The 22,081-nt window shown below is 40.5% G+C and overlaps 2 protein-coding genes across 8 annotated transcripts in view; both read left to right on the top strand.

The window, feature by feature from the left end:
* LOC113663171 (E3 ubiquitin-protein ligase TRIM39-like) overlaps positions 1 to 22,081 on the top strand; it is a 537,569-nt gene that overhangs the window by 169,599 nt on the left and 345,889 nt on the right. The gene's annotated exons all lie outside the window — the stretch shown is intronic.
* si:ch211-200p22.4 (phosphatidylinositol-binding clathrin assembly protein) overlaps positions 1 to 22,081 on the top strand; it is a 55,002-nt gene that overhangs the window by 23,227 nt on the left and 9,694 nt on the right. For 2 of the 7 annotated variants that reach the window (XM_027178358.2, XM_027178359.2), the window contains exons 5-14: positions 1,464 to 1,557; positions 2,662 to 2,773; positions 3,985 to 4,091; positions 5,072 to 5,113; positions 9,229 to 9,314; positions 10,284 to 10,425; positions 15,350 to 15,489; positions 15,633 to 15,733; positions 17,141 to 17,251; positions 20,975 to 21,103. In XM_027178358.2, coding sequence (XP_027034159.1) covers positions 1,464 to 1,557; positions 2,662 to 2,773; positions 3,985 to 4,091; positions 5,072 to 5,113; positions 9,229 to 9,314; positions 10,284 to 10,425; positions 15,350 to 15,489; positions 15,633 to 15,733; positions 17,141 to 17,251; positions 20,975 to 21,103 — 1,064 coding nt within the window. The remainder of the gene's footprint in view (positions 1 to 1,463; positions 1,558 to 2,661; positions 2,774 to 3,984; positions 4,092 to 5,071; positions 5,114 to 9,228; positions 9,315 to 10,283; positions 10,426 to 15,349; positions 15,490 to 15,632; positions 15,734 to 17,140; positions 17,252 to 20,974; positions 21,104 to 22,081) is intronic. The other 5 variants (XM_047815996.1, XM_027178364.2, XM_047815988.1 and 2 more) reach the window with 4 other exon arrangements.

The following is a 22,081-nucleotide window of genomic DNA, read 5'->3' as shown; positions in this document are numbered from 1 at the left end:
GGAGAAAGAGACACAGACAGAGAGGGAGAGAGAGACACAGACAGACAGGCAAAGACTGAGAGATAGACAGAGAGACACAGTCAGACAGAGATTTAAATTCTTATCTGGATTGGCTTAGTTTTACAGGAGTAGGTGGGAAAAGTAATAATCAGTGTATCTCTGGGATTTTAGTTTTTATCCCAAACCTTCATGCAAGTACTTCAAGTAATTTTCTATGAACTTTGCATGCATAAGAAATAACTCAAAGTAATATATACCTTTCTAAATCAGCACGTCATTAAAGGATGAGTCCTGTGCGAAAAGAGGTTTTGCACTTCTGCTTCATTATAAATACATCCAGAAGTTCTGTCTTCCATCATTTTGTGTCAAACTTAAACAAAACCAAACCAAGCAATAAAGATATAGACGATATGTAATGGCTCATCAGACTTCCGGAGGCACTGCTACAGCCTAGATGCATGCTATGGTCATGTGACCTACTATTGTGGCCACGCCCCTTTCAAGATACAGCAATCGGATTGTGTGAAATGTAAAGAAGACCGTGCCATCTCTCTCTGATTTTTACAGGGACATCTTGTCCCTTGTGTATCAGCCATATTTACTAAATAACCCCGTACTTAACAGAAATACATCCAGAAGGCTTACCCTGTTCAAACATTACTATGCACAGTTCACATCCCATAAACAATCATTTGTAGATGTAATATACCGGGATAAAGTTGCACTGAGATAAATGAGAATTCTAAAAATAAATAATGATGAATCAATAATTCCTCGTGTATTTACTTTCTTTCATTAATTTAGCGACATTAAGTTATTGTTTACTGTCGAGCGCCTGAGCTGTCGGTCTCTGCGGGCTGCAGTAGAGTCGGGCGAGCCTGTTACCACACTAATGAAGTCGCCTCTGTAAACCGATCGAGCTGATTTTTTTAAAGACCGTGAGGAAGATGGCTCTCGGGATCATTGTGCTGGAGCGTTATGAGCCGATATTTAGAAACCTGTTATTTAGCTGATTGTGTTTCACACCACAGTGTTCGCAGTGTGTCAGCTCGTCCTCCAGCTATCCCGAGTTGATCAGTAACACTGACGTGATCAGTAACCTTAAAAGTATCAGCATTATTTTAGTTATACTGAGCATCTCCATTATTTCCTCATGTAGCCGATGTAAAACCTTTCCTCATTTTTATTGATGTTTATAAAGCTTTTGAAATCTGGTGGCCACATGTGGGTAAATCTATATATGGTCATACACACCTTGCGTGAAGGTATAACGCATCCTTGCTGGACAACACAGTTGGTGAACAGTTATGCCTCAGATGTTTGCTTATGGAGGTTTATTTTTGTGCTGGTGTGACTCTGTGACACATCAGGACCGCTGGTTTGTTGGTTGTGTTCGTTTCTGTATGTCTGTGTGTGTGTGTTTGTGTTTTGTTTGTTGATATATGTGTTTGTGCGTTGTGCAGTATTGATGGAGTGATGCGCACCATGAATACAGAGAAGCTGATCAAAACTCTGCCCATTATTCAGAACCAGCTGGACGCTCTGCTCGACTTTCAGGTGTGTGTTTGCATTTGTGCACATATATATGTGTGTGTGTGTGTGCGTATACTCGTGCGTCTTGCCTTATCACACCGAATGTGTGTTTGTGTTATAATGGTGCCTAGGCTGGCTGATCAAACTAATTATGTTTATATTCAAATCGCTCGTTTCAGATAATCAACTTACAGAGACATGCGTGTTTTCCTTCTCTATTTGTGCGATGACAAATTGGACGCCAAAACAAATCCGAAACGTTTAAGTAATAGTAATGTACAATTCTAACGTCCTTTAAAGCTCTGCTGAATTGAATCACTGTTTTGTTTTTTCTTGTTTTCAGAGCTACAGTGTTAATCACAGATGTACATTGTGATCAAAAACTAACTTAAAAATTAATATCTGCTACATTTTAATTTTCTGAAATACAGAAAATAATTCATAATCTCGCTGTTTAAATCAGTCCCTCAAGCCCAATACACTTTGAACCTTTTTTTTTTTTTTGCCCCATAAATAATAATGTTTTTGACTCACCATTTGCTGAAAGACAATCAAAAGTGATTGATACACGGATATTATTTCTAGGCCTGCTTGCATTTGATTTACCGAGGTTCAGAGTAAACCAGTCAATCCAATGATCAGTGGCTTTTATCACTGTAAATAAATATAAAAATCATAATGAATTACAGACCCGCCCCCTCCAGCATTCTGGTGGAATTACTGATCTAAACTTAGGGTAAGAGGATTTGGCAGCAGTGTTTTAAAGTAAGCTTTGTAGTACCTGGCCTGCCGAGGAGTAGCTCCTCTGGATCAAACAGTGAAAATAACCCTGGATCTGTGGACTAAGAGCTAAAATCAGCTCGGGTTCCTATGGTGAAATCCAGCTCGCACCTTTATTCACACTTGAGCTACCTGCTAACTCTGTGCCAGTCTCTAAATTATTCATCTGGAAAAATCGGCTAAAAAACTGTCATTATTTTATTTAGCAGTGTGTTGAGAATTAAAACTAGACGTTGTTGGTTTCATCAGCTGAACATTGCAGCCTACTGTTTGAGGTCGATGTTAAAAGTGGACTTTTGTGTAAACCCTTTTATTTGTTTGTTTGTTTGTTCTCTCTGTGTTTCTCAGGCCAATCCTAATGAGCTCACTAACGGTGTGATCAACGCTGGCTTCATGCTGCTCTTTAAAGACTCCATCCGTCTATTTGCCGCCTACAACGAGGGGGTCATCAACCTGCTGGGTAAGAGTGTGTCTCTCTCTCTCAGCCTGTACGATAGCACAGGGGTGTGTCCTAATCTCGCTCGTTCGGGAAAAAGCGCTACAGTTTCAGTCACAGGGGTGTGTCCTAATCTCTCTCACTCAGAGGCGCACACCCTGTTCTACCTTTCTCAAAGAATGACGCTCTATTCTCCGTCACAGGGTGTGTCCTAATCTCTCTCACTCAGAGCAGTGCGTGTTTTCACTTCCACTGAGAGGGTCATTCAATTCAGTTTTATTTGTATTGCACTTTTAATTTTTCAATGCATTCCCATTTCAATTTATTCATAATGATTAAGCCAGAAATATGTTCACTCACTCAGAAATATGCGCTATTCTCACTCATTCATCAACCTCACTCACAAAGAAGAGTGCTCTGTTCACTCACTTATTCTCTCTCTCTCACACACACACTCTCACACACACACACACTCTCACACACACACACACTCTCTCACACACACACACTCTCTCTCACACACACACTCTCTCTCACACACACACTCTCTCACACACACACACTCTCACACACACACACACTCTCACACACACACACACACACACACACACACAGAAGAGCGCTCTGTTCACTCACTCACTCACTCACTCACTCACTCACACATAGAAAAGTGCTCTGTTCACTCACTCACTCGCTACTCAGTGAAGGGTGAGGTATCTCGGACACAGCACTCTATTCTCATTCACAGGAAAGTGTCATCCTCTCTCAGCAGGTTGCTAGTATAAGAGAATGCATCATTAGGTGTGTTGGAAGCGGTATTGAGCAGCCTGCCTTCCTGTGGTTTTCACTGCTGTACTTGCCATGATGCTGACTTCAGAAAGCAGCACGTGTTAGTAGATCACAGAAAACTGCTATTGTTAGCACTGAAGTGTCTTATCTGCACAACCCTTACATTCTCCTATGAACCGTTCCACCTCTGTCGTTAAGTCCGAGCCATTTTTAAGACTAGAGTCTGCTAAATGGCTGATTCTTGTAGAGCTTGCTGCAGCTGACGCCTCTGAATGAGCATTTTATGCACTTGCTTTCCTCCAGCGGGCAATTTACCTCCCTCCGTTTGTCTGGATCCTGTCGGTGCTAGCAGGCAGTCGCGCGTGTTTTGACAGCTCTGTGATGTGGTAATTATAGCCTTTGCTCAAATCGTTCATCTAATGGCAGCTGTTCTTTTCTCTCCACAGAAAAATATTTTGATATGAAGAAGAATCAGTGCAAAGACGCTTTGGACATCTACAAAAAGTTCCTGTACAGGATGACCAAACTGTCAGAGTTTCTCAAAGTAGCAGAGGTACGGTTGGTTTTATTTGTTGCAAATCTGTGAACAGACAACTTGAAGGATGTTCTTTTTTTTTAATCTATAAAGTCTGACGCGAGTCTTTCTGTGACTCGTGACTTTCCATTCCGGATCGTTTATATGTAGGGACACAAGGGGGATGGATACACTGAGGCCACCATTTCTTCTGACTTTAAACCGATTCACATGTTAAAAATCCACTGAGCTTCACCTCAGTTATCGACAGTATTTCATATTCATCTTGTAGGAACACACTTGACCTTAACAGCTTCAGCAGTCTTGCAGTAAACGCTCCTCTATCATCATCTTGTGGTAGATACAGTGTAGAGAAAGAAGCTCCATTCTGTCTCTCTGTCTATTTGTGTCTCTCACACTTTCTCAAAGCTTCTGTCTCTCACCTGGTCTCTGTGTGGTGTGACCAGAGTGCTGAGACACTTTCTGCCTAAACAGAGGGCTGCATTTCTCTCTCTCTCTCTCTCTCTCTCTCTCTCTCTCTCTCTCTCTCTCTCTCTCTCTCTCTCTCTCTCTCTCTCTCTCTCTCTCTCTCTCTCTCTCTCTCTCTCTTTCTTTCTCTTTCTTCTTTAACTGCACCAGGTGTCTCCCAGACATGATTTTCAAATCATCCATCTCCATTGGGTTTTCAGTTCCTATCTCTTGTTGGCATTAAAGCCACGGTCTTCATTTTTTGTGTAACAGGCTTCTCATTTTTTTTTTTTTTTTGTTTGAAATCACTTCTGAGTCTCAGCCGTCTAAAGCATCCTCCACATCTACGTTTCTGTCCATGTCTCCTGAGTAAATTGCAGCATGGCGACCTTCACGTTTTTGTTCACATCAATCTTTTGTTGTTTTCACTTTTATAGACACTGCATGAAGTAATGACCCTTTGTTATATTGTTGTTTTTTTCCCCTTTATCCCCACTCCCTTTGTTTGTGTTTGTGTGCCTGTTTTTTTTTTTTTTGTTCGTGTGTCACAGCAAGTTGGGATTGATCAGGGTGACATCCCAGATCTCACTCAGGTCAGTGTACATTTCATCACCACTTCCTGCTCCACTTCCTCCACCCTCTTCTCTGTTCTCTATCATGCTAACGATGACGTGCTTTCTGGTTTATTTCACATGGTTGTTGTTTGTCGCTGTCAGTCTTCCACTCTTTATGGGGTAAAAGGTTGTTTTATCACGTATGCTTTTAAAAGGTTAAGCAGTGGCACCGGAGACTAGTCTGTGTTTTGATTTAATGATTCGAGGAAATTCAAGGAAAGAGGCAAAGCTTTTAACCTGTGTACAAACAATTCCTTTGACTTATTTAAAACTTTAAACTCTACAATAAGCAGTCATTAGTTGTTCATGTGGCCGAATTCTAATGTGTGTGAAGGGTAAGAGTTTCAGCGTAAAGCTGCATTCACACACAGCGATTTTTGTCTCTGCAAGTCAACAGTCGCTTTACCGTGAAGTCGTCAGTCGGCGTTCCTACTACCGGTTGCCATAGTGATAACGTTTATCAGCATGCGGCACAGCTAAAATTTCCTAGTTTTATTGTTGCCTAAATGAAACATTCTGGAGTGAGGTTTGGTGTTTTTGTATAAAATTCAGCAGTGTATATCTGCATCATATGATACGAGATAAAGGAGAAACAGCGTGTGATCTTTAACACAGATCATACACACTGCTGTCTTCATTACCGTTAGTAGTCACTAAACCAAGTCACTCCAGCTCCATATTAGCTCACATCTAGCCAGCGGTTGCTTTCGCTCATGTCCCCTGAATCACCAAGTCAAGATTTGAGCCAAGTCCTGAAGCTTTTATTGTCATTCCAACCATATATATCTGACGCAGCACAAGGTGAAATGAAGCAGTGTTTCTTCGGGATTATGGTGCTACATAAAACAACACAGATCTAACGACTTAAAGTAAGTTGTCCTAGTCAGATAAAGTGCATCGTGTGCAAATAGTGTGTGGGAATGTAGCAGGTTCACTTTCACCTCCTGTGTAACCAGAGCCTTTACTCTTCCTTCCAGACTATCAGAGGATGTTACATTGTAGGTGATTGATTGTGCACACTGCTTGAATTGTATTGTTCATGCACAATGCTGCTTCAGCATACACAGATCAGTGCTAATGTCAGCTCTTCACTTCCTGAGGCTAACAGAATGAATGAGCCCACCTTGCACGATACACACACACAGACAGAAGCAGAGGTGTGAGGGCGAGAGCGAGATAATTGCACAGCTGAAGTGAAACCAGAAGCTGATTTTCTCTTCCTATTGTGCTCTGTTTACTCTTGTTCAGTGTACAGGGAGAAATCTTTCCCACTGGCCAGCCACAAGACTCATGTAAAGTGTTGATGTAACCTCAGAGCGTCCTCAGCAAACACACACAGGCTTACATTATTCAGTTCTTATATCAAAGGTGTGACTGTCAGAGACACGCTTCCCGAGCCACTGGAGCAGCAGATTTTATTCATCTCTTCTCCTTTTGTGACGATGACGGCGTCTTCAAAATAAAAACTTCTCAGTAATGTCCTTCCTATTTTCAGTGAATTAGGAAATTGTGCTTGCCCAATTTTCAGTTCCTGTTTAAGACTGTGGAAATATAAGAAAGTTAAAATCGAATTGTCAGTCACATCTGTGCACACACAGGTCAGTGTTTTCACCCTCTTCTTCCTCTTACAACATGTAAGCTGTTCAATGGGAGAAAGGTTGTGTGGAAAAGTCAGTGTGTTTTCAGCAGCAAGTGCAGTGTTCAAACAGCATCGGCGAGTAGAATGTTTAATATCCTGTATATCCAGCCATATAGTGATGTATAGATTTAGTACCCGGCTACGTGGAAGAAGTGAGAGCTAAAACATGACCCAGGACGTGCTGTTATCTATCGGAAATAATCAACAGTTGTGTTAAAATGATACTGATCTGATTAGTGACATTTTAATGAGTAAGAACATTCCTGAAACAAGGAAGTCATTGCTTGCATTTTCGACCTCAGCACGGTGAAAGCTCAGATCTGATTGGTTAGTAGGTGCTTTTTAAAAGAGCACAGCTCTTGAACAATATAGCAGTGACTTGAACAACAAGGCCTTATAAATGCATGCGTCTTTCCTGTACTGTGAATAAATATATTTTACAAATCGTCCTGGTGTTTAACAAAGTGAAATGTAATCCTTGATGCTTTTTGTTAGACGTTTATTTAAGGCTTGTGGAAGTAGTTGAACAACAACTGCTGATGGTTTGTAAAGTTTGCCAGCTTCATGACTCCTGTCTAAGTTAAGAATACACAAAGAATTCCAGCTAACACTGGAGACTCCTTCCAAAAATGACGTAGGATACACTTCCATAATAGAATATAGAATCTAATACTAAAATGTTCACTTGTGTAAACCTGTGAGCCTGAAAGTAATAATTCTCTTGTTTATTTTAAATATATAGCATCTTAGTGCTGCAAGGCAACACCTGGACAAGGGAAACAGCTTTAATTACCGTGCCTTCCATCAAAGTTCTGCTTCTAAAGTTTGCAATTAAGTCGACTTGATCCTTTTCCCCCTCTAAGGACTCATCTAACAAACATCACTCAAGCTGATAAAGTAACAGAAGGATCCTTAAGACGGTGGCAGGGATTCTCTCAAGGGGACGTTGTCATGGTGTTCAAATCAGCACTGAAACGCAGCACCAGTCGGCTCAGAGAGAACGTTTAGATCCCTCGGTGCCTGAAGTGCAGTTTAAACATTAACCATGTGATGTGGAAAGTTGGCACCGAGTCATTGCTCTTCTCCTAAACTGCCAGACACTGAGGACACTGCCTTAGCTAACATTGACACAGTCTAATTAAACGAGTCCAAGGCTGTGTACATTCCACTATTAAACTCCGAGTTTTAGTTGCTGAAAGTTGTCATTTGTAACTGCTACCTGAGGGTGAGGCAGAAGCGGCCTTCTCTGGCTGCGAAACACGTCCCGCAGATTAAATCAGTGCAAAGGGTAAACACGATGCACTGCATGATTAACCATGAGAAACTGAATATGGCTGTCTTTCAAAATAAATGCCACTGTGTATTAGTGACATTTGCCTCCTAAATCTGTGTGTGTTGCAGTAACTCCTAGCAGATGCCTCGTGCTGCTGACGTGACAATTTTAGGAGCGATTTTCTGAAATGTTCCTGTTTCCTGACTGACTCCACTGTTCTCTCTCTCTTCCTCTCTGTCTCACTCTTTCATCTCTCACATTCTTCACATCTCTCTTCACTCCCTTTCTCTCTGTTGAAAGACAGACCGAACGTTCCTTTTTTTTTTGTTGGTGTGTTTATCTGGAGAATCGGCACTAATTCTATGATTTTGAAGGATGACCGACAAAGTCCATATTACTAACGTAGAACAATAGTTTGAATGTCTGCCCTTTTTGTTCTTTTCTTTTGACACTACTGATGGGTTCTAATAGATATCAATTTAAAGGGAAAAAAGAAAAAAGACAATCAGTTGAAGCAATGCAAGAGGCTGTGTTTTAACTAAGAGCTTGCGTTGAGCTTGTTTTGTCTTCGACCACTTATGCAGGTTGTCAGACTCCAAATTTAAACCCCATTAATCCATCGATAAATGCAGCAGGGACCAACATGGACCAGATGTTTTGTCTGATTTGTGATGGTCCTATGCTGATCCTTTTCCATGGATGGATGGAGTAAAGGGGCAGGAGGCAGCGGTGGCTGAAGTGGTTAAAGGCTCTGGGTTGTTGATTGGAAGATCACTGCCAAGCAGCCCCTGTTGGGCCCTTGAGCAAGGTCTTTAACCCCTTCTGCTATGCTCTGACCCCAACCTCCATAGATGGGATATGTGAAGATGTGCTGTAATGTATGTGATGAAATAAAGACTTCTGTTCTATTCTTCTTAAGGAAGTCTTGATGATTTGCACCAATCATTAATTTTTTCTTTTTTTACCTATAAATTGATTTATACTATGGAACTCGAAGGATCTAGGACATCTGTGTATGTCTTTTCTTTCTGTCTTTCTGGCTGTCTTTATCTGTGTCATGTGAGTGAATGGGTTTACGGATAGCTGTATCAGCATGTAATATTGAGAGAAAGCAAATGCTCTTTGTGTACACCCACTTGCTCGTACAGTCTTTCTCTTCTCACGCTGTTTGTCTCTCTGCAGGCTCCCAGCAGTCTGCTGGAGGCATTGGAGCAGCACCTGGCCTCTCTGGAGGGCAAGAAGACTAAAGAGTTCTCTGCAGACAGCAGGTACGCCATAGCGCTGAGCTTCAAACTCATCGGCGGAAAGTTTCCTTATGCGAACTAATCTGAGATCAGCATTCAGGAACTAAATGTTCAGTACAGTGACAGAAATGGGAAAATGCTGTGGATTAGATGCACTATTTAAACGCTACAGTAAGTTTAAATCACTTGAGAAATAATCAGACTGGCCTCAGGGTGGGAAAATCAACATCTTTTATCACAGCAACTGCATGCAGCACAGCACTTTTAAGATGATTTGCATATACAATCTGGTCCCAAAGTGTGTTATTAATCCGGTGTCACAGAAGTTCGACAATCTTCGCTTGCATTCTAGCAGCTGTAAATTGCCATCCTCTCACCGGCCTCTTGTTTTCTTCAAATTAATTAAACACAAAATGCAGCTTCTTCCAAACAAAGAGTAAAAAAAAAAAAATACAGATCGCTTAATCTCAGACTGTTTAAAAACTGACTGTTACTGAAAACGAAGTAAATATAGTATATATTCTCTATAATGAAGTGTTTCTTATTAAACGTGGATTAGAGTACAGTATGGCTGGGAATAGTCTGTGTTTTTTAGCCCTTACTGCAGAAACATTAAGCTATGAGAAGGAGTTGGTACATAAGTGTGATTACTTTACAGATCACACTGCAGATGTACAAGTGTTGACATAATGTATGAGTGTTATTCAACACCCCCAGAGCTTGATGTGAGCAGGAATAGAATTAATCCAAGGGTTTAATGGGAGATTCCTGTGTAGTTTTACTGCAAGAAGGAGTTCAATCTGATTATGGAGTGCTGTGATTAGCTGTAAGATAACTCCACTCACACTTCACTAGTAATTCAATCTGTATAAATCACCTGCTCTTCCTCCAAGACGCTAACCACATTTCACCTTTTTCCTCGTGTCTGTGTCTGTCCAATCTGTGTGTGTCTGTGTCTACCTGTCTGCGTGTTTGTGTGTTGTGTCCCTGTAGAGCCACGACTCTGTCCAGCGCCGTCTCGTCTCTCTCCAACACCGGCATGTCCTTCACTCGTGTGGATGAGAAGGAGAAACAGCAGGCTCTAGAGGAGGAGCAGGCCAGACTGCAGGCTCTCAAGGTGGGCTACAGCATTCCTGTGAGTTAATCACACTTACACAGTTCTGTTTATAAACACTGTTATTAAAATACGTCATAAAGTCTTTACCAAAACAATTTGCTAGCATGTAAACTCACTATTATGGTCTTTGAGTAGTTTTTGACCTTTCAGGGAACAGCAGTGGTCTGATTTGTCTTTTAATAATAAGATATCAAATCAAAGTGAGGAATTGATTTTGAATGTTCTGGGGTGGAGGATCACTGACTCAGGAAGAAACTTCAGAAATAGCATTTAGTTGTTCAGACTTGGGACCTCCATTCTCCACCTGCTATAGGCTGAAAGTATCCAGGGTGCTTTGTTTTACATTTACGGCTTACAGACACCCTTGTATGAATGAGAGTGGGTGTGCCCTGCGATGGGTTGGCACTCCGTCCAGGGTGTATCCTGCCTTGATGCCCGATGACGCCCGAGATAGTTCGGATAAGCGGTAGTATATGAGAGTGAGTGAGTGAGACACCCTTATCATGAGCCACTTTACATTTTTTTTCATTTTCATAAAACTGAGAAATTGAGGGTTTAGGGCCTTGCTCAGGGGCCCAGCAGTGGCATCTTGGTGGACCTGGTATTAGTAATCCAACACTTTAGCACAGTAAGTAATACCACATACCTTAGTAGAGGGATGCGGTAGCTTAGTGTATGGTGTGATGTAACAAGTCTACATCAAACATAGTACGCATCACAATGTATAGCAGTTTAGTCTTTGTTTATTTTAATTTCTTTCCCTCCTCCAATCCTCCTCGCACATATACTCCTTGATTGTGCTCTTGACCAATCATCAGTCACAGTCCTGTATTCTTCAAAAAGATTATGCAAAGATAGAGGATTAAAAATAAAAAAAAACAACAACTAAATGTGTCTCAAATATTTAACAATGTATGGAATTCATTTAGACTCTAAATCTATGATTGCTTTCATAACATATAGAGAGAATTGATCTATTTTGTGGTTCCATTTTGTGTCTTTTTTGCTTTGCCATATTAAACTCTTCTCGTCTGTGTACACTAACATGAATTCGATGAACAAACAGAGCATAGCGGTGTAACTCACTGCGATCGTTGTGTTGTGTAATGCTATTTGGACGTTATTTCTACACTTCAGGTTATACAATCCCATTTCTTGCCATTTGCTCCAGTGTTTCTTTCTGCTTGAATGGTGATATCAGGCACAGCTAGTCTGATAGGAAAATGTCGATCATTTATGCTCATTAGCGTTTTACCAAACACTCCTCATTTCTGGAGGTCAGTCTGTGAGACTTTTATCCGATTTCTGTCACACTATTTAATTTAGACTTATCTGCATGTGGAATAAAGTGTAATATTTCACACTGTATTGCCTGGGAACCTTTAAATATGGTTTAATCAGCGTGTTAATTATGCAGAGGTTCTTTACTTCTCTAGCGGATTATACTGAAAGGATTATGGCAAGCAAGGACAGAACACCGAGGTAGACAGCCACATGGATAATATTACAGGACGTTAGGCTAGGACAGTCTCAGTAAGCTTTCAAATACTGTTTATCGCCCTACGATTCGTATGCTATTTCTATTTGTAGGCAATAGTTTGGGGCTTATTTCAGTAAGCCTGAATGACGTGGGAACTTTACAGTGAGATAAATATATATGCAGTGTAGTTCAGATCTTTCCCAAGCTTTTTTTTTTTCTGTGAAGTGTAGAAGCTCCTGCTACTGATAAGAGAAATGATGAACATGTTCACAGATCAGTGTGTGATTAAAAAAAAAAAAAAAGGGCTCAGCACTTCCTTTGGCGTTTTTAATGCCGCTCTGGGAACACGCTGTCCTTCTGTCAGGTAGGACCACACGCACACTCGCATTTGTTTACACCACACGTCCTTGTCACAGCAATTATTAGCCCTGGGTGATGAGAGGGGCTTGAGGTTAGCCAAACTCCTTTGTCTTCCAATAAGGAACACACACACACACACACACACACACACACACACACACACACACACACACACACACACACACGCCTCAGGACACCTGGAATGTGTCCTGGAATGCACTCTGCATTTAGATAAGCTGGATTTAGAGGCTCAGAATAGTACCTGGAACTGGCCAGATGTTCAGAGAAGCTGTCTAAACTAGTCCCCTTGATGACCACTGGCATTAGTCTGTCCTGTATTTTACCTTTTATGACACCAGTGATGCCTCGAGATACGAGTATATTGACATACGAATTTTTTGAGATACGAGCTGTGATCCGACCAATTTTTTGTCTTGATATATGAGCAAATTTTTGAGATACGAGCATCTGAGCTGCCGCCGAAACAAAGATCCTCAACAACCATGTGTGCTCTGAAAATAGAATAGACCCCCGTATAACAGAACCACTAATCATGCATAGTATTAGATATGCTCGCTTACACATTTTTGGGAAGTAATAAATGAATGAATGGATAATTAAATGGAGAGAGAGGGAGAGAAAGAAAAATGTGGAGATTTATGACGTAAGCTGGTACAAGGAACACTGGTTCCGGCATGGTGGAGTCGGGGTTGGAGGAGGTAGTTTAAATCGCGGCAGCAGCAAAGCGCTAGAGCGGCTCTATGAATGGGAATTTAAATTGTCGGGTAATACGGATTTCGTAACTGGATTGGTGTGTGTCGTGGACAGCTGATTAACAGCTGGAACATGCTTGATGACGTGTCTGCCAGAACTAATGCGGTGCTTGGTTTAAGTTCGTTAATTTTAGTGAAGTTTAGTTACGTTCTATTTAAGTGTAAAGTAGCATTAAGAGTGTACAGTAGCGAGTAAGTGAACGAAAACGAAAATGTACGTACGAGACAAAATTCCCCCTCTGCCTGTTTACTCCTCCCTCAACCTCTGTGCGCATCTTCCGTAAAGTTAAACCAGTTTATTTTTTTTTAACGTTCTCTTTTATTACTGTATGTTTTTATACAATATTTGTCATTTATAAATACAGGTACTGTACATTTTTCATATTCAAAACACAAAACAACTGGAGTGGAATTTTGCGAGCTGGAACGGATTAATGGGATTTCAATTAATTTAAACAGGGAAAATTGTTTTGAGATACGAGCAATGTGAGATACAAGCAAGGTCACGGAAGGAATTAAACTTGTATCTCGAGGCATCACTGTATAGATATTAATTAATGCGGGTGCTTGTACATTTGATTTTTTTTTTTGTTTGTTTTTAGCAGAATAAATACTTACTAGAACACTTTGCGCTGAGATGAAGCCAGGTATTCTCTCTCCTCCAGACTCAATAAACAAGCTGAAATAAAGAGGAGGAACTCTGATGATGCAGATGATTGTTTGACTGTAGTTTGTAGGCAGGTAAAGAGATTTTCCCTGTGTAGCGTTACTGTGTGTAACTGCACTCAAAGTGGGATGTTGTGTACCATCTGTCTCCAAAAATATCCAAGTTACACTATGAGGAATATTAATGAAAGCATATTTTCTATTCAGCATGTTATAAATCTCCTTAAATACACTCACCAGGCTATTTTACAGCGTCGCTGTGCTCCGTCCTCTCGCACCATCTCTCGCCATGTGTGATGGGATTGGTCTGGAGGTCAAACGCCACTTGACGTCATGATGTCCTTTAGGTTCCTTTTCTAAAATATTCTAAACTTTTATTTTTTCCCAAGCTGTGCTGTGACTTAAATGCTGCAACAGCACTTTTTTTTTGCATCATACATGCATATTTATACCATGTGTCGGTGGATGAGGAGGGGGAAAAGTCTGCTTAGTCACTTAATTTATGGGCACAGCTTTAGGTTTCAGCGTCCTTCCGCACGTTGTGGAGGACATTCATAAGCCATATAGACCCTTGTATGTAAAACACTCTGCACTCTGCTGTATTTGGGTGTGTGTGTGTGAGATGAAGGCAGTTATTCTGTGTTGCTTCAGTACGATATATAGCCGGTCTCAGCGGTATATTGCATAGCTAGACAGGGTTTGGTTTTGTGGTCAGTGGTGTTCAGAGGTTATAATATGTTTTTGCTAGAGGTTAGGTTGTGTGGTTGGTTTTGTGTGTTTGTGTTTGGGGTGGGATTATCAACTCAGACATTTGTAGTGGTTGTGGGATCAGTTTTGCATTTTGATTGCTTTGGTCATGTATTTGTGCCTGAATGGTTTCTTCCAAGCTGAATTGATCTGCTTCCTCCTGACAACATTCAGGCATTTGCACATTTTGATTTGATGATTTTGTCCACAGGAAATAGGAGGAAATGTAGCTCAATTTGCATTTAATACATGCATACATTCAAACATAAACGCAGTAAAGCTGCGGTCATAGCAGCTTGTCTCACATCACCATAATAATGCTTTCATTAAAAGTTTATCTATAGACGTAAGTCTCCATAGCACTCTACTATATTTTATAAGAACTGAACATAATCTATAACTGCATGAGGAGAAGAGCGATTTCAAGATGACCGAATAAGCAATAGATAACGGGATGTGGTAGTTCAAAGGTTATGGTGTCGGGCTACTGATCAGAAGGTCATTGGTTCAAACCCCAGGTCCACCAAGCTGCAGTCACTCTGGATAAGGGTGTCTGCTAAATGCTGTAAATGTAAGATAATCATACGGGTAAGAAATCTGTTCCTAGAGGAAATATTGTGTTGACTAATAAAAGCTTTACCATTTTCCATTTACAGGATCTGTTAATATAAAAACACACGTACTGAAATACTCCTTTGTAATTCAAGTTTAATAATCATTTCCAACCTGCTCTCTCTCCTCAGTGGAGTGTGAATGGTGCAGTATAGTTTACTGTATATTTAGATTCTTTCCAGCAGTCTGTCAGCAGCACACCACATGCTGTCAGACACAGTTTGAAGACTTTGTAGCTTTGCACTTTTTTTTTTTCTCCCCGTCTGAAAAGTGAGGTGATAAAAATGTTTGTGTGTGTATGTAGGACCAGAGGCTGAAAGAGATTAGCATGCAGACTCCCTCTGTGTCTCCTGCTACTCAGGCTGCAAGCAGTGCCAACAACCACAGTGCAGCAGTGGATCTGTTCGCCAACCATAACACCACCCCTGCCCCTGTCACCAACAGGTCTAGAACACGCACGCACACACACACACACACAGCACATACAGCATCATTATCCACAGCACTGTCTATATTCTGCCTTTGTGTCTAATACATCAGATGATATCCTAACAATGGTTGTCTTTGCCTCTGCTTCTTACCCACAGCATGCCAAACATCAGCAGCAACCTATTTGACCTTCAGCCAGCCTTCATCCCTGCCGTGCAGAGTAATCCATCCATATCCACAGCCAACAGTGCCTGGGGAGGTAAGACTCCCTCTCTCTGATTGTTTTCCCCCTCTCAATTCAATAGATTTTAATAATTAAAAAAAAAATAATTTCTCCTAATTTTAGTCAGTACAATTTCCCACATTGCCAGAACCACTAGATAGCTCTTCCCTAATGCACAACAGGTAAAATGCACCTTTTTGTCCTGCCACTCATGCTGAACACTTGGTGTAAAGTGCTATTAACCACCTTCTACAAAAGGAAAAATCTCCCATGTCCATGATTGACGAGCTTTGTTCTGATTGACCAGAGAGAGCGGTACAGCAATGTTCTCCTCAACTCCTAAGTGTTGAACTTGTACTCCAAAGGTGGTTGTGGCATTGTCAGGTTTCAGACTCAGGGTTATCAACCTTCCCTTTCTCATACTTACCCCACCACCCAGCACAAATTCTTAAATGTCTGTTCTTCTGAACCGAATGGAGTTCTGACAGTGTATAAGTGATTTAACTATTAGTGTTGAATAGCTGCACTCATCCGTCTGGCCTGCCTTAAGAATATCTTTTAAAATGTGGACATTGTCCCCAAGACGACTTCACTTCCAACAGTTTCCACAGTGTGTGGAAGAAAAGGGCTAAAACAAAAGATTCACTGGACAGCAGGCGAAGTGATGACTACTTGTACGTAACATAGTGGCACTATGATGTACTACACTAATAAAGCCTGTGATACCATGCAACAGGAAAGTGTATTCATGTATTTAATGTCTATCTGCAGCTGTGAATAGCACTCAAGATCAGTCACAGCTTGGGGGTTAGTCTGTGCACTCAATATTTACCTTTAACTGCACGTCGAAAGCAATTTGTCAAAGATTACAATTTTTATTTCTTAAAAAAGACGACACATTTTATCAGTTATTATTAGGCAAAAAAGACTTGTAATAGATCAGATGTAAACAGTTTCATAAACAGAGTTTAGAGACATTTTTAGTTTGTAACCCTCCCCAGTGATTTGCCTTGTGGACTCGACCTTGGTCGTACAAAGGTGCTGTAAAATTAAAATTCTATTATTCATTTCTTCTGACCAATCAGCATCAAGAATTCAACAGCAGCATGGTATACGATATAGCCACCGTATCATAAAATATCTGTTAATGAGTTCATATGCTTATTTGATTTTAGAAAGCTGCTAATTACCGCAAAGAATAAAGTAAGTCCCTTTCTTGACAGCTGCTCTAGTTTAAGCGATCACATCTCATGTAGTCAAAAAGAAGAATTTAATTTTAAAGCGTCCGTATGACTCTTATCAGATCAGAGCATGAAAGGTTGCAGGTCCTGGATATGTGCAGCAATAAACACAGGACTAATGTTCAGAAGGTCAGCGTGGATCGTTCAGCCAGTGCACGAGCCAGGACTAAGGTTTTGTGTATGCATGTGATTTTGTCCTCAGGTCTAGAGAGCGGCGCTCCCCAGCAGGCTGCTCAAATTTCCACCATGCATGTAGATTTTGATGCAGTGTTTGGGAATCAAGGTGCCAATAAAGATGTGAAGCCAGCAGCTGGTAAAATCCCAACTAAAGAGCTTATTTAAGCTTCTAACCCACTGCTGTACGAATCAGCAAGCTGAATAACCTTTAACCTTCTGCTCAGCTAACCTCTCTGCTCTGTTGTGCTTTAATGGAGCTGGGTGAAGTGCTTGCTTTAACAGAGCTGTAACTCAAACTAAACCGCTATTCTGCAGGAAATTGTGAAAGGTTCTGCTGTTTTTTTGTTGTTGCTATTTTTAAAGTGCTCTTCAAGTGTTATTACCTAGGCCTCAGGTTTCTGTATAGTCAGTTTAGTATCTACCTTCTGCTTTTATACACAGGTTTCACACGTGCAGCTGTGGACATGCAATAAAACCCATCACTAGAGGGGGAATGTGGAGTTATACACCTCCATCTGCTGACTGTTTAACTAGAGAGACAATATTCACCCACCTATTCTAAACACACCTCATCTCTGTGTATGTGAGGAAAAGACATCAACTAAATATCTTATTTACTTTATTAGGAACACGGGTATATCTGCACATTCATTCACATTAAAGGTCCAGAGCTCCAGAGCCCCCCCCCCCCTCCTTTCTGTTTCTACTACTGGAACAGAACAAATAGTGCCTTTCCTGGCGTACACTTGTTAACAGTTTGGAGTGTGTGTGGTATTAGAGTGGTTACTGACTCGCAATTTCTCCATCTGTTAGATGCTTTTTACTTCAGGGCTCATCCACATAAAGCAGGAGAACACAGATAGATGCCTCAAAGCTCTCACTAACCACAGTAGTCTGACTCTCTCTCTCTCTCTCTCTCGTGTTCTAGACTGTATTGGATGTGTGTTTAGTTTACTTAGGCAGTTTTATTTTCAACTCTGCTGTCAAGGCCAGATAGTCAGATTGATGGAATTTTTATAGTAGCTTCTATCCATCCACCCCCCCCCCCCCTCTCAAGAGTTTAGCCTTCTGAGTAATATTTCACCTTCTCCTCTTCAGTCGTCATCTTATTCCAGATGGATTTCTGTGGCACTGTTGTTTCTCTTATTGAGAGAGCTGTTAAGCATGAGAAAGATGGCATGTGTTCTCAAAAGCAAGCACGATATTACTTCTGACAGGGTTTGGTGTAAAAATACAAACAGATCAGATAACATTAAAAATAACAACAACAAAAAAAAAATAGCTGTGTAAAGAAGTAAGAGAGTAGTGCAGAATAAATGCGAGATCAAGTGATAAGGAATCATTGCTATCTAAATATAAAACGATTCTTAAACATTAGACTTAAACATGACAAGGTTTAGAACTGTAATGTTGCCTGTTTCAACTTTAGTAGCATAGTGACAGCTAACCTTTATTTCATCCAAAGACTTTATTTCAGTAGAGACGTGACTCCAGACACAGACTTTAGGATTGATCCTCAGGATGTTTATGATTTGGACATGAAGTGTAACTACATTTAGCATGAGCCCTTATTTGTGGTACAGTAATGAATGGAAGTACGTTCCTGTCAATATTCCTGTATTACCCCATATTTATCAATCACTAGATATTATTAATTCAGTTGCATTATACATCACTGTATTCAATTCAAGTTTATTTGTATAGTGCTTTTTACAATAGACATTGTCTCAAAGCAGCTTTACAGAACATAAACAGAGCAGAAGGTAAACATAATTAATGATAAAGGAAATAACGAATAATAAAAGAAATAAGAATTAACAGAATAAAAATTCTAGATTATTATTAGATATATATATAGTTCACAGTGTGTATGTATTTATTCCCCTATGAGCAAGTCTGAGGTGACTCAGGCAGCAGTGGCAAGGAAAAACTCTCTTAAATTGGTAAAGGAAGAAACCTTGAGAGGAACCTGACTCGAGGGGGAACCCATCCTCATATGGGTGACACTGGGGGTGTGATTGTAATATAGTCATTTAAATGTTGTATTGGTGTAAGGATCATGGACTTCGGATCTCCTTAGTATCACAGCTGCACATATACTGTAGATATAGAATACAATATAGAAGTCTTTATTTTGTCTCATATATACATTACAGTGCTGTGAATTATTTTTTTTTCCAACATATACATAACTTTGGAAGTTGGAGTCAGAACACAGGGTCAGTAATGATGCAGCACACAAAAAGCAGAGAGGGTTAAGGGCCTTGCTCAAGGGCCCGACAGTGGCAGCTTAACAGTGCTGAGGTTTGAACTCTGATCAACAACCCAGAGCTTTAACCACTTGAGATCTGCAGTTTATTCCAAGTACAAACATACTGTTGCTGACCTCTATCTTTCATACCTTTATTTTATTTTATAATTTGCCTTTTATACCGATATAATTACATGATATTTTTTTATGACTTATTATTATATATCGTATCAAATAGTAACCGTTGGCATAATCGTAACGGGTAGTGTCTTCTCTCTCTCTCTCTCTCTCTCTCTCTCTCTCTCTCTCTCTCTCTCTCTCTCTCATATATCCTGATTTTCCTCTCACTCCCTCTGCAATGTGTGCCATTAGCTGAATAGCTGCGGAGGATTGTTTACAGGAGGATTTGCTGAATTACTCTGCACAATTGACAGATGGGAAAGCAGCAATCAAGCGTGTGAGCAGTCGCTGTATGAATCAGCTGTTCAGCTGGACCTCAGGAGTCTGTTCAATTCATCTCAGACTGCCACAATAAAACCTAGCTGCATCTCAGTCTTCCTCAAAACAGCGGCCTGAGCTTCACGTCATGTCAAGTGCTGAATAACATGGTTTTATTTATCATGTCACTTCCTGTTTCAAGTTTCACAAAGGCAGGAAACGAGACGGTGTAGTCTGCCAAGGAGCCAAATTACCCTCCATAGCACTTTACCACCTAAAAAGTGCTGCTGAAGAGGGAATTCAGTAGCAAGTGATGACAATACACCAGACTCCTAAACAATTTCTGCTGAAAAGCTTTACCTGAACTATAAATCATTATCAAGCAGATGTAGGTCACTAACTCCATGGACAAATTTCGATTTTATTTGTATAGCGCTTTTAGGTAACAGACCTAAATCTGTTTTGATTTTTTTTTTCTTTTTAAGAAGCATTAATGTAGATTTAGATTTCTCTCCAGAGGCAAGAATGATGATGGAAAAAGCATGAGGAAGACTGTAGAAATAATGCATGTTCTGGATATGAATTGAATATTTTAAAAACAATAAAGTCAACCATTTGTTGGGGGATGGGGGGATGCTATGAACTCCTCACAAGTCTCATAAAAAATTGTAGCTCCACAGAAACCGTCCCAGTTCCTTGTATAGTCTATTAGCCGAGACCTGGTTTCAGAAGTCATGTTATTTAGTTTTACTGCACTGAGGAAACAGGAAAACAATGCAACATTATAACCCTCGAAGAAACGCACACAATTTACTCTGGAAGAAGTAAGTTGTAGGATTGGTGTTTAACACACATTCAGTGGAGGTTTTAATAACATCTAACATCTCTGTTCATCTGCCTTGCATTGTGGAAAAGTGGGTGTAATGGCTGTGTGGTGGGTGTGTTAATTTTTTTTGTTGGGTTTTTTTTTTTTTTTTTTTTTTATAACCCTTCTCATCTGTATTGAGCAATTCTAAACATATTGCTACCTTCTGCTGCTCTCTGTTTGTCTGTCTGTCAGTTTGCTCTTCAGCATTATTTCTTTCAGAATAAAAAGACAGGTGTTTCTCCTATACATGCCAACAATCATTGGTTTTTAACATTTCTCTCTCTCTCTTGTCTTTCTCACAGGGTTCGAATCTCTAGACTTATTGAAGCCCAATTTACCAGCTTATAGTCAGGCTCCCATGATGCCCCCACACACAGGAGGCAAGCTGCTGGCCAACGACCTCGACTCCTCCTTGGCCAACCTCGTGGGCAGTGAGTACTCTTGTTTTTATCCACGCTTTCCTCCCTGCTCTCATTCTTCTCATTCATCAGCCTCTTTTTTTTTTAGGCTGCAAGCAGATAGACTGTACGATACTGTAAATGTGTTACTAGCAGGATTGTGGGTTTCTGTTCAATACTGTGTTCATGCTGATTGAAGACACTAGGTGTAAACAGGTTTGTTCTGTTAGGTCCATCACCAGACAGCTTACATGCTTGGCTTTACTACGCTGTTGGTTAGGCTTTTTTTCTTTCTTTCTCCAAGCACTTTACTTTGTCTGCCACTGCTGAGATCTCCAGTACATTTACAGACATTTCATCAGGCACTTAATCCACAAACCTGGCCTCATTTTACACTTAAAACCTTAAATCCCCCCAAATCCTAATACATATATAAATTATACATGGTTCCTTTTGGGGGCTGTAGTAATGACACTCTTGTATAACAGCAGACTAAAATGCAGCACAGACTTAAGTAAGTGAAGTAGCTTTGGGTTTAAATGCACATCAGTGCTTTTGCGGTTTAGCCCTCACGATACATGAACCAGTGAGGTGTAAATATGGTCCAGAACATATGCTTCCTGTGTGGTTAATTATTTAAAAAAACCTGTTTCCATCATCCTTTGACAATATCATTTTATGAAGATGCAGCATGTTACATTTTTGTTTTCTACACCACATTTACAAGGCAGATGGCATAAGCTGGGAACTGTGAGAATACTGTGAGCCTTTTTTTGTTTTTTTTTGTTTTGGGAATAAATTAGCATGCTTGAACAAGGACGACGGTTTAAAAACCATCTGATTTAATGTTCGTGCTGCTCAAGTCTCAGGTTATTGGATAGATCAGAGATGTAAGTATTAGTCAGCTTTGAGTCACATAACTTGACTCAGCCGTGGGGGTTTGTGGGAGAGCGCAAGCTCATGTGAGGGCATGTTTGAGCAGTGGACATGCAGGTAAATGAAAGTCATAAT

Source organism: Tachysurus fulvidraco, chromosome 1, assembly GCF_022655615.1.
Source record: "Tachysurus fulvidraco isolate hzauxx_2018 chromosome 1, HZAU_PFXX_2.0, whole genome shotgun sequence".
Classification (NCBI taxonomy): Eukaryota; Metazoa; Chordata; class Actinopteri; order Siluriformes; family Bagridae; genus Tachysurus; species Tachysurus fulvidraco.
This window is presented reverse-complemented; position numbering and strand designations above follow the sequence as displayed.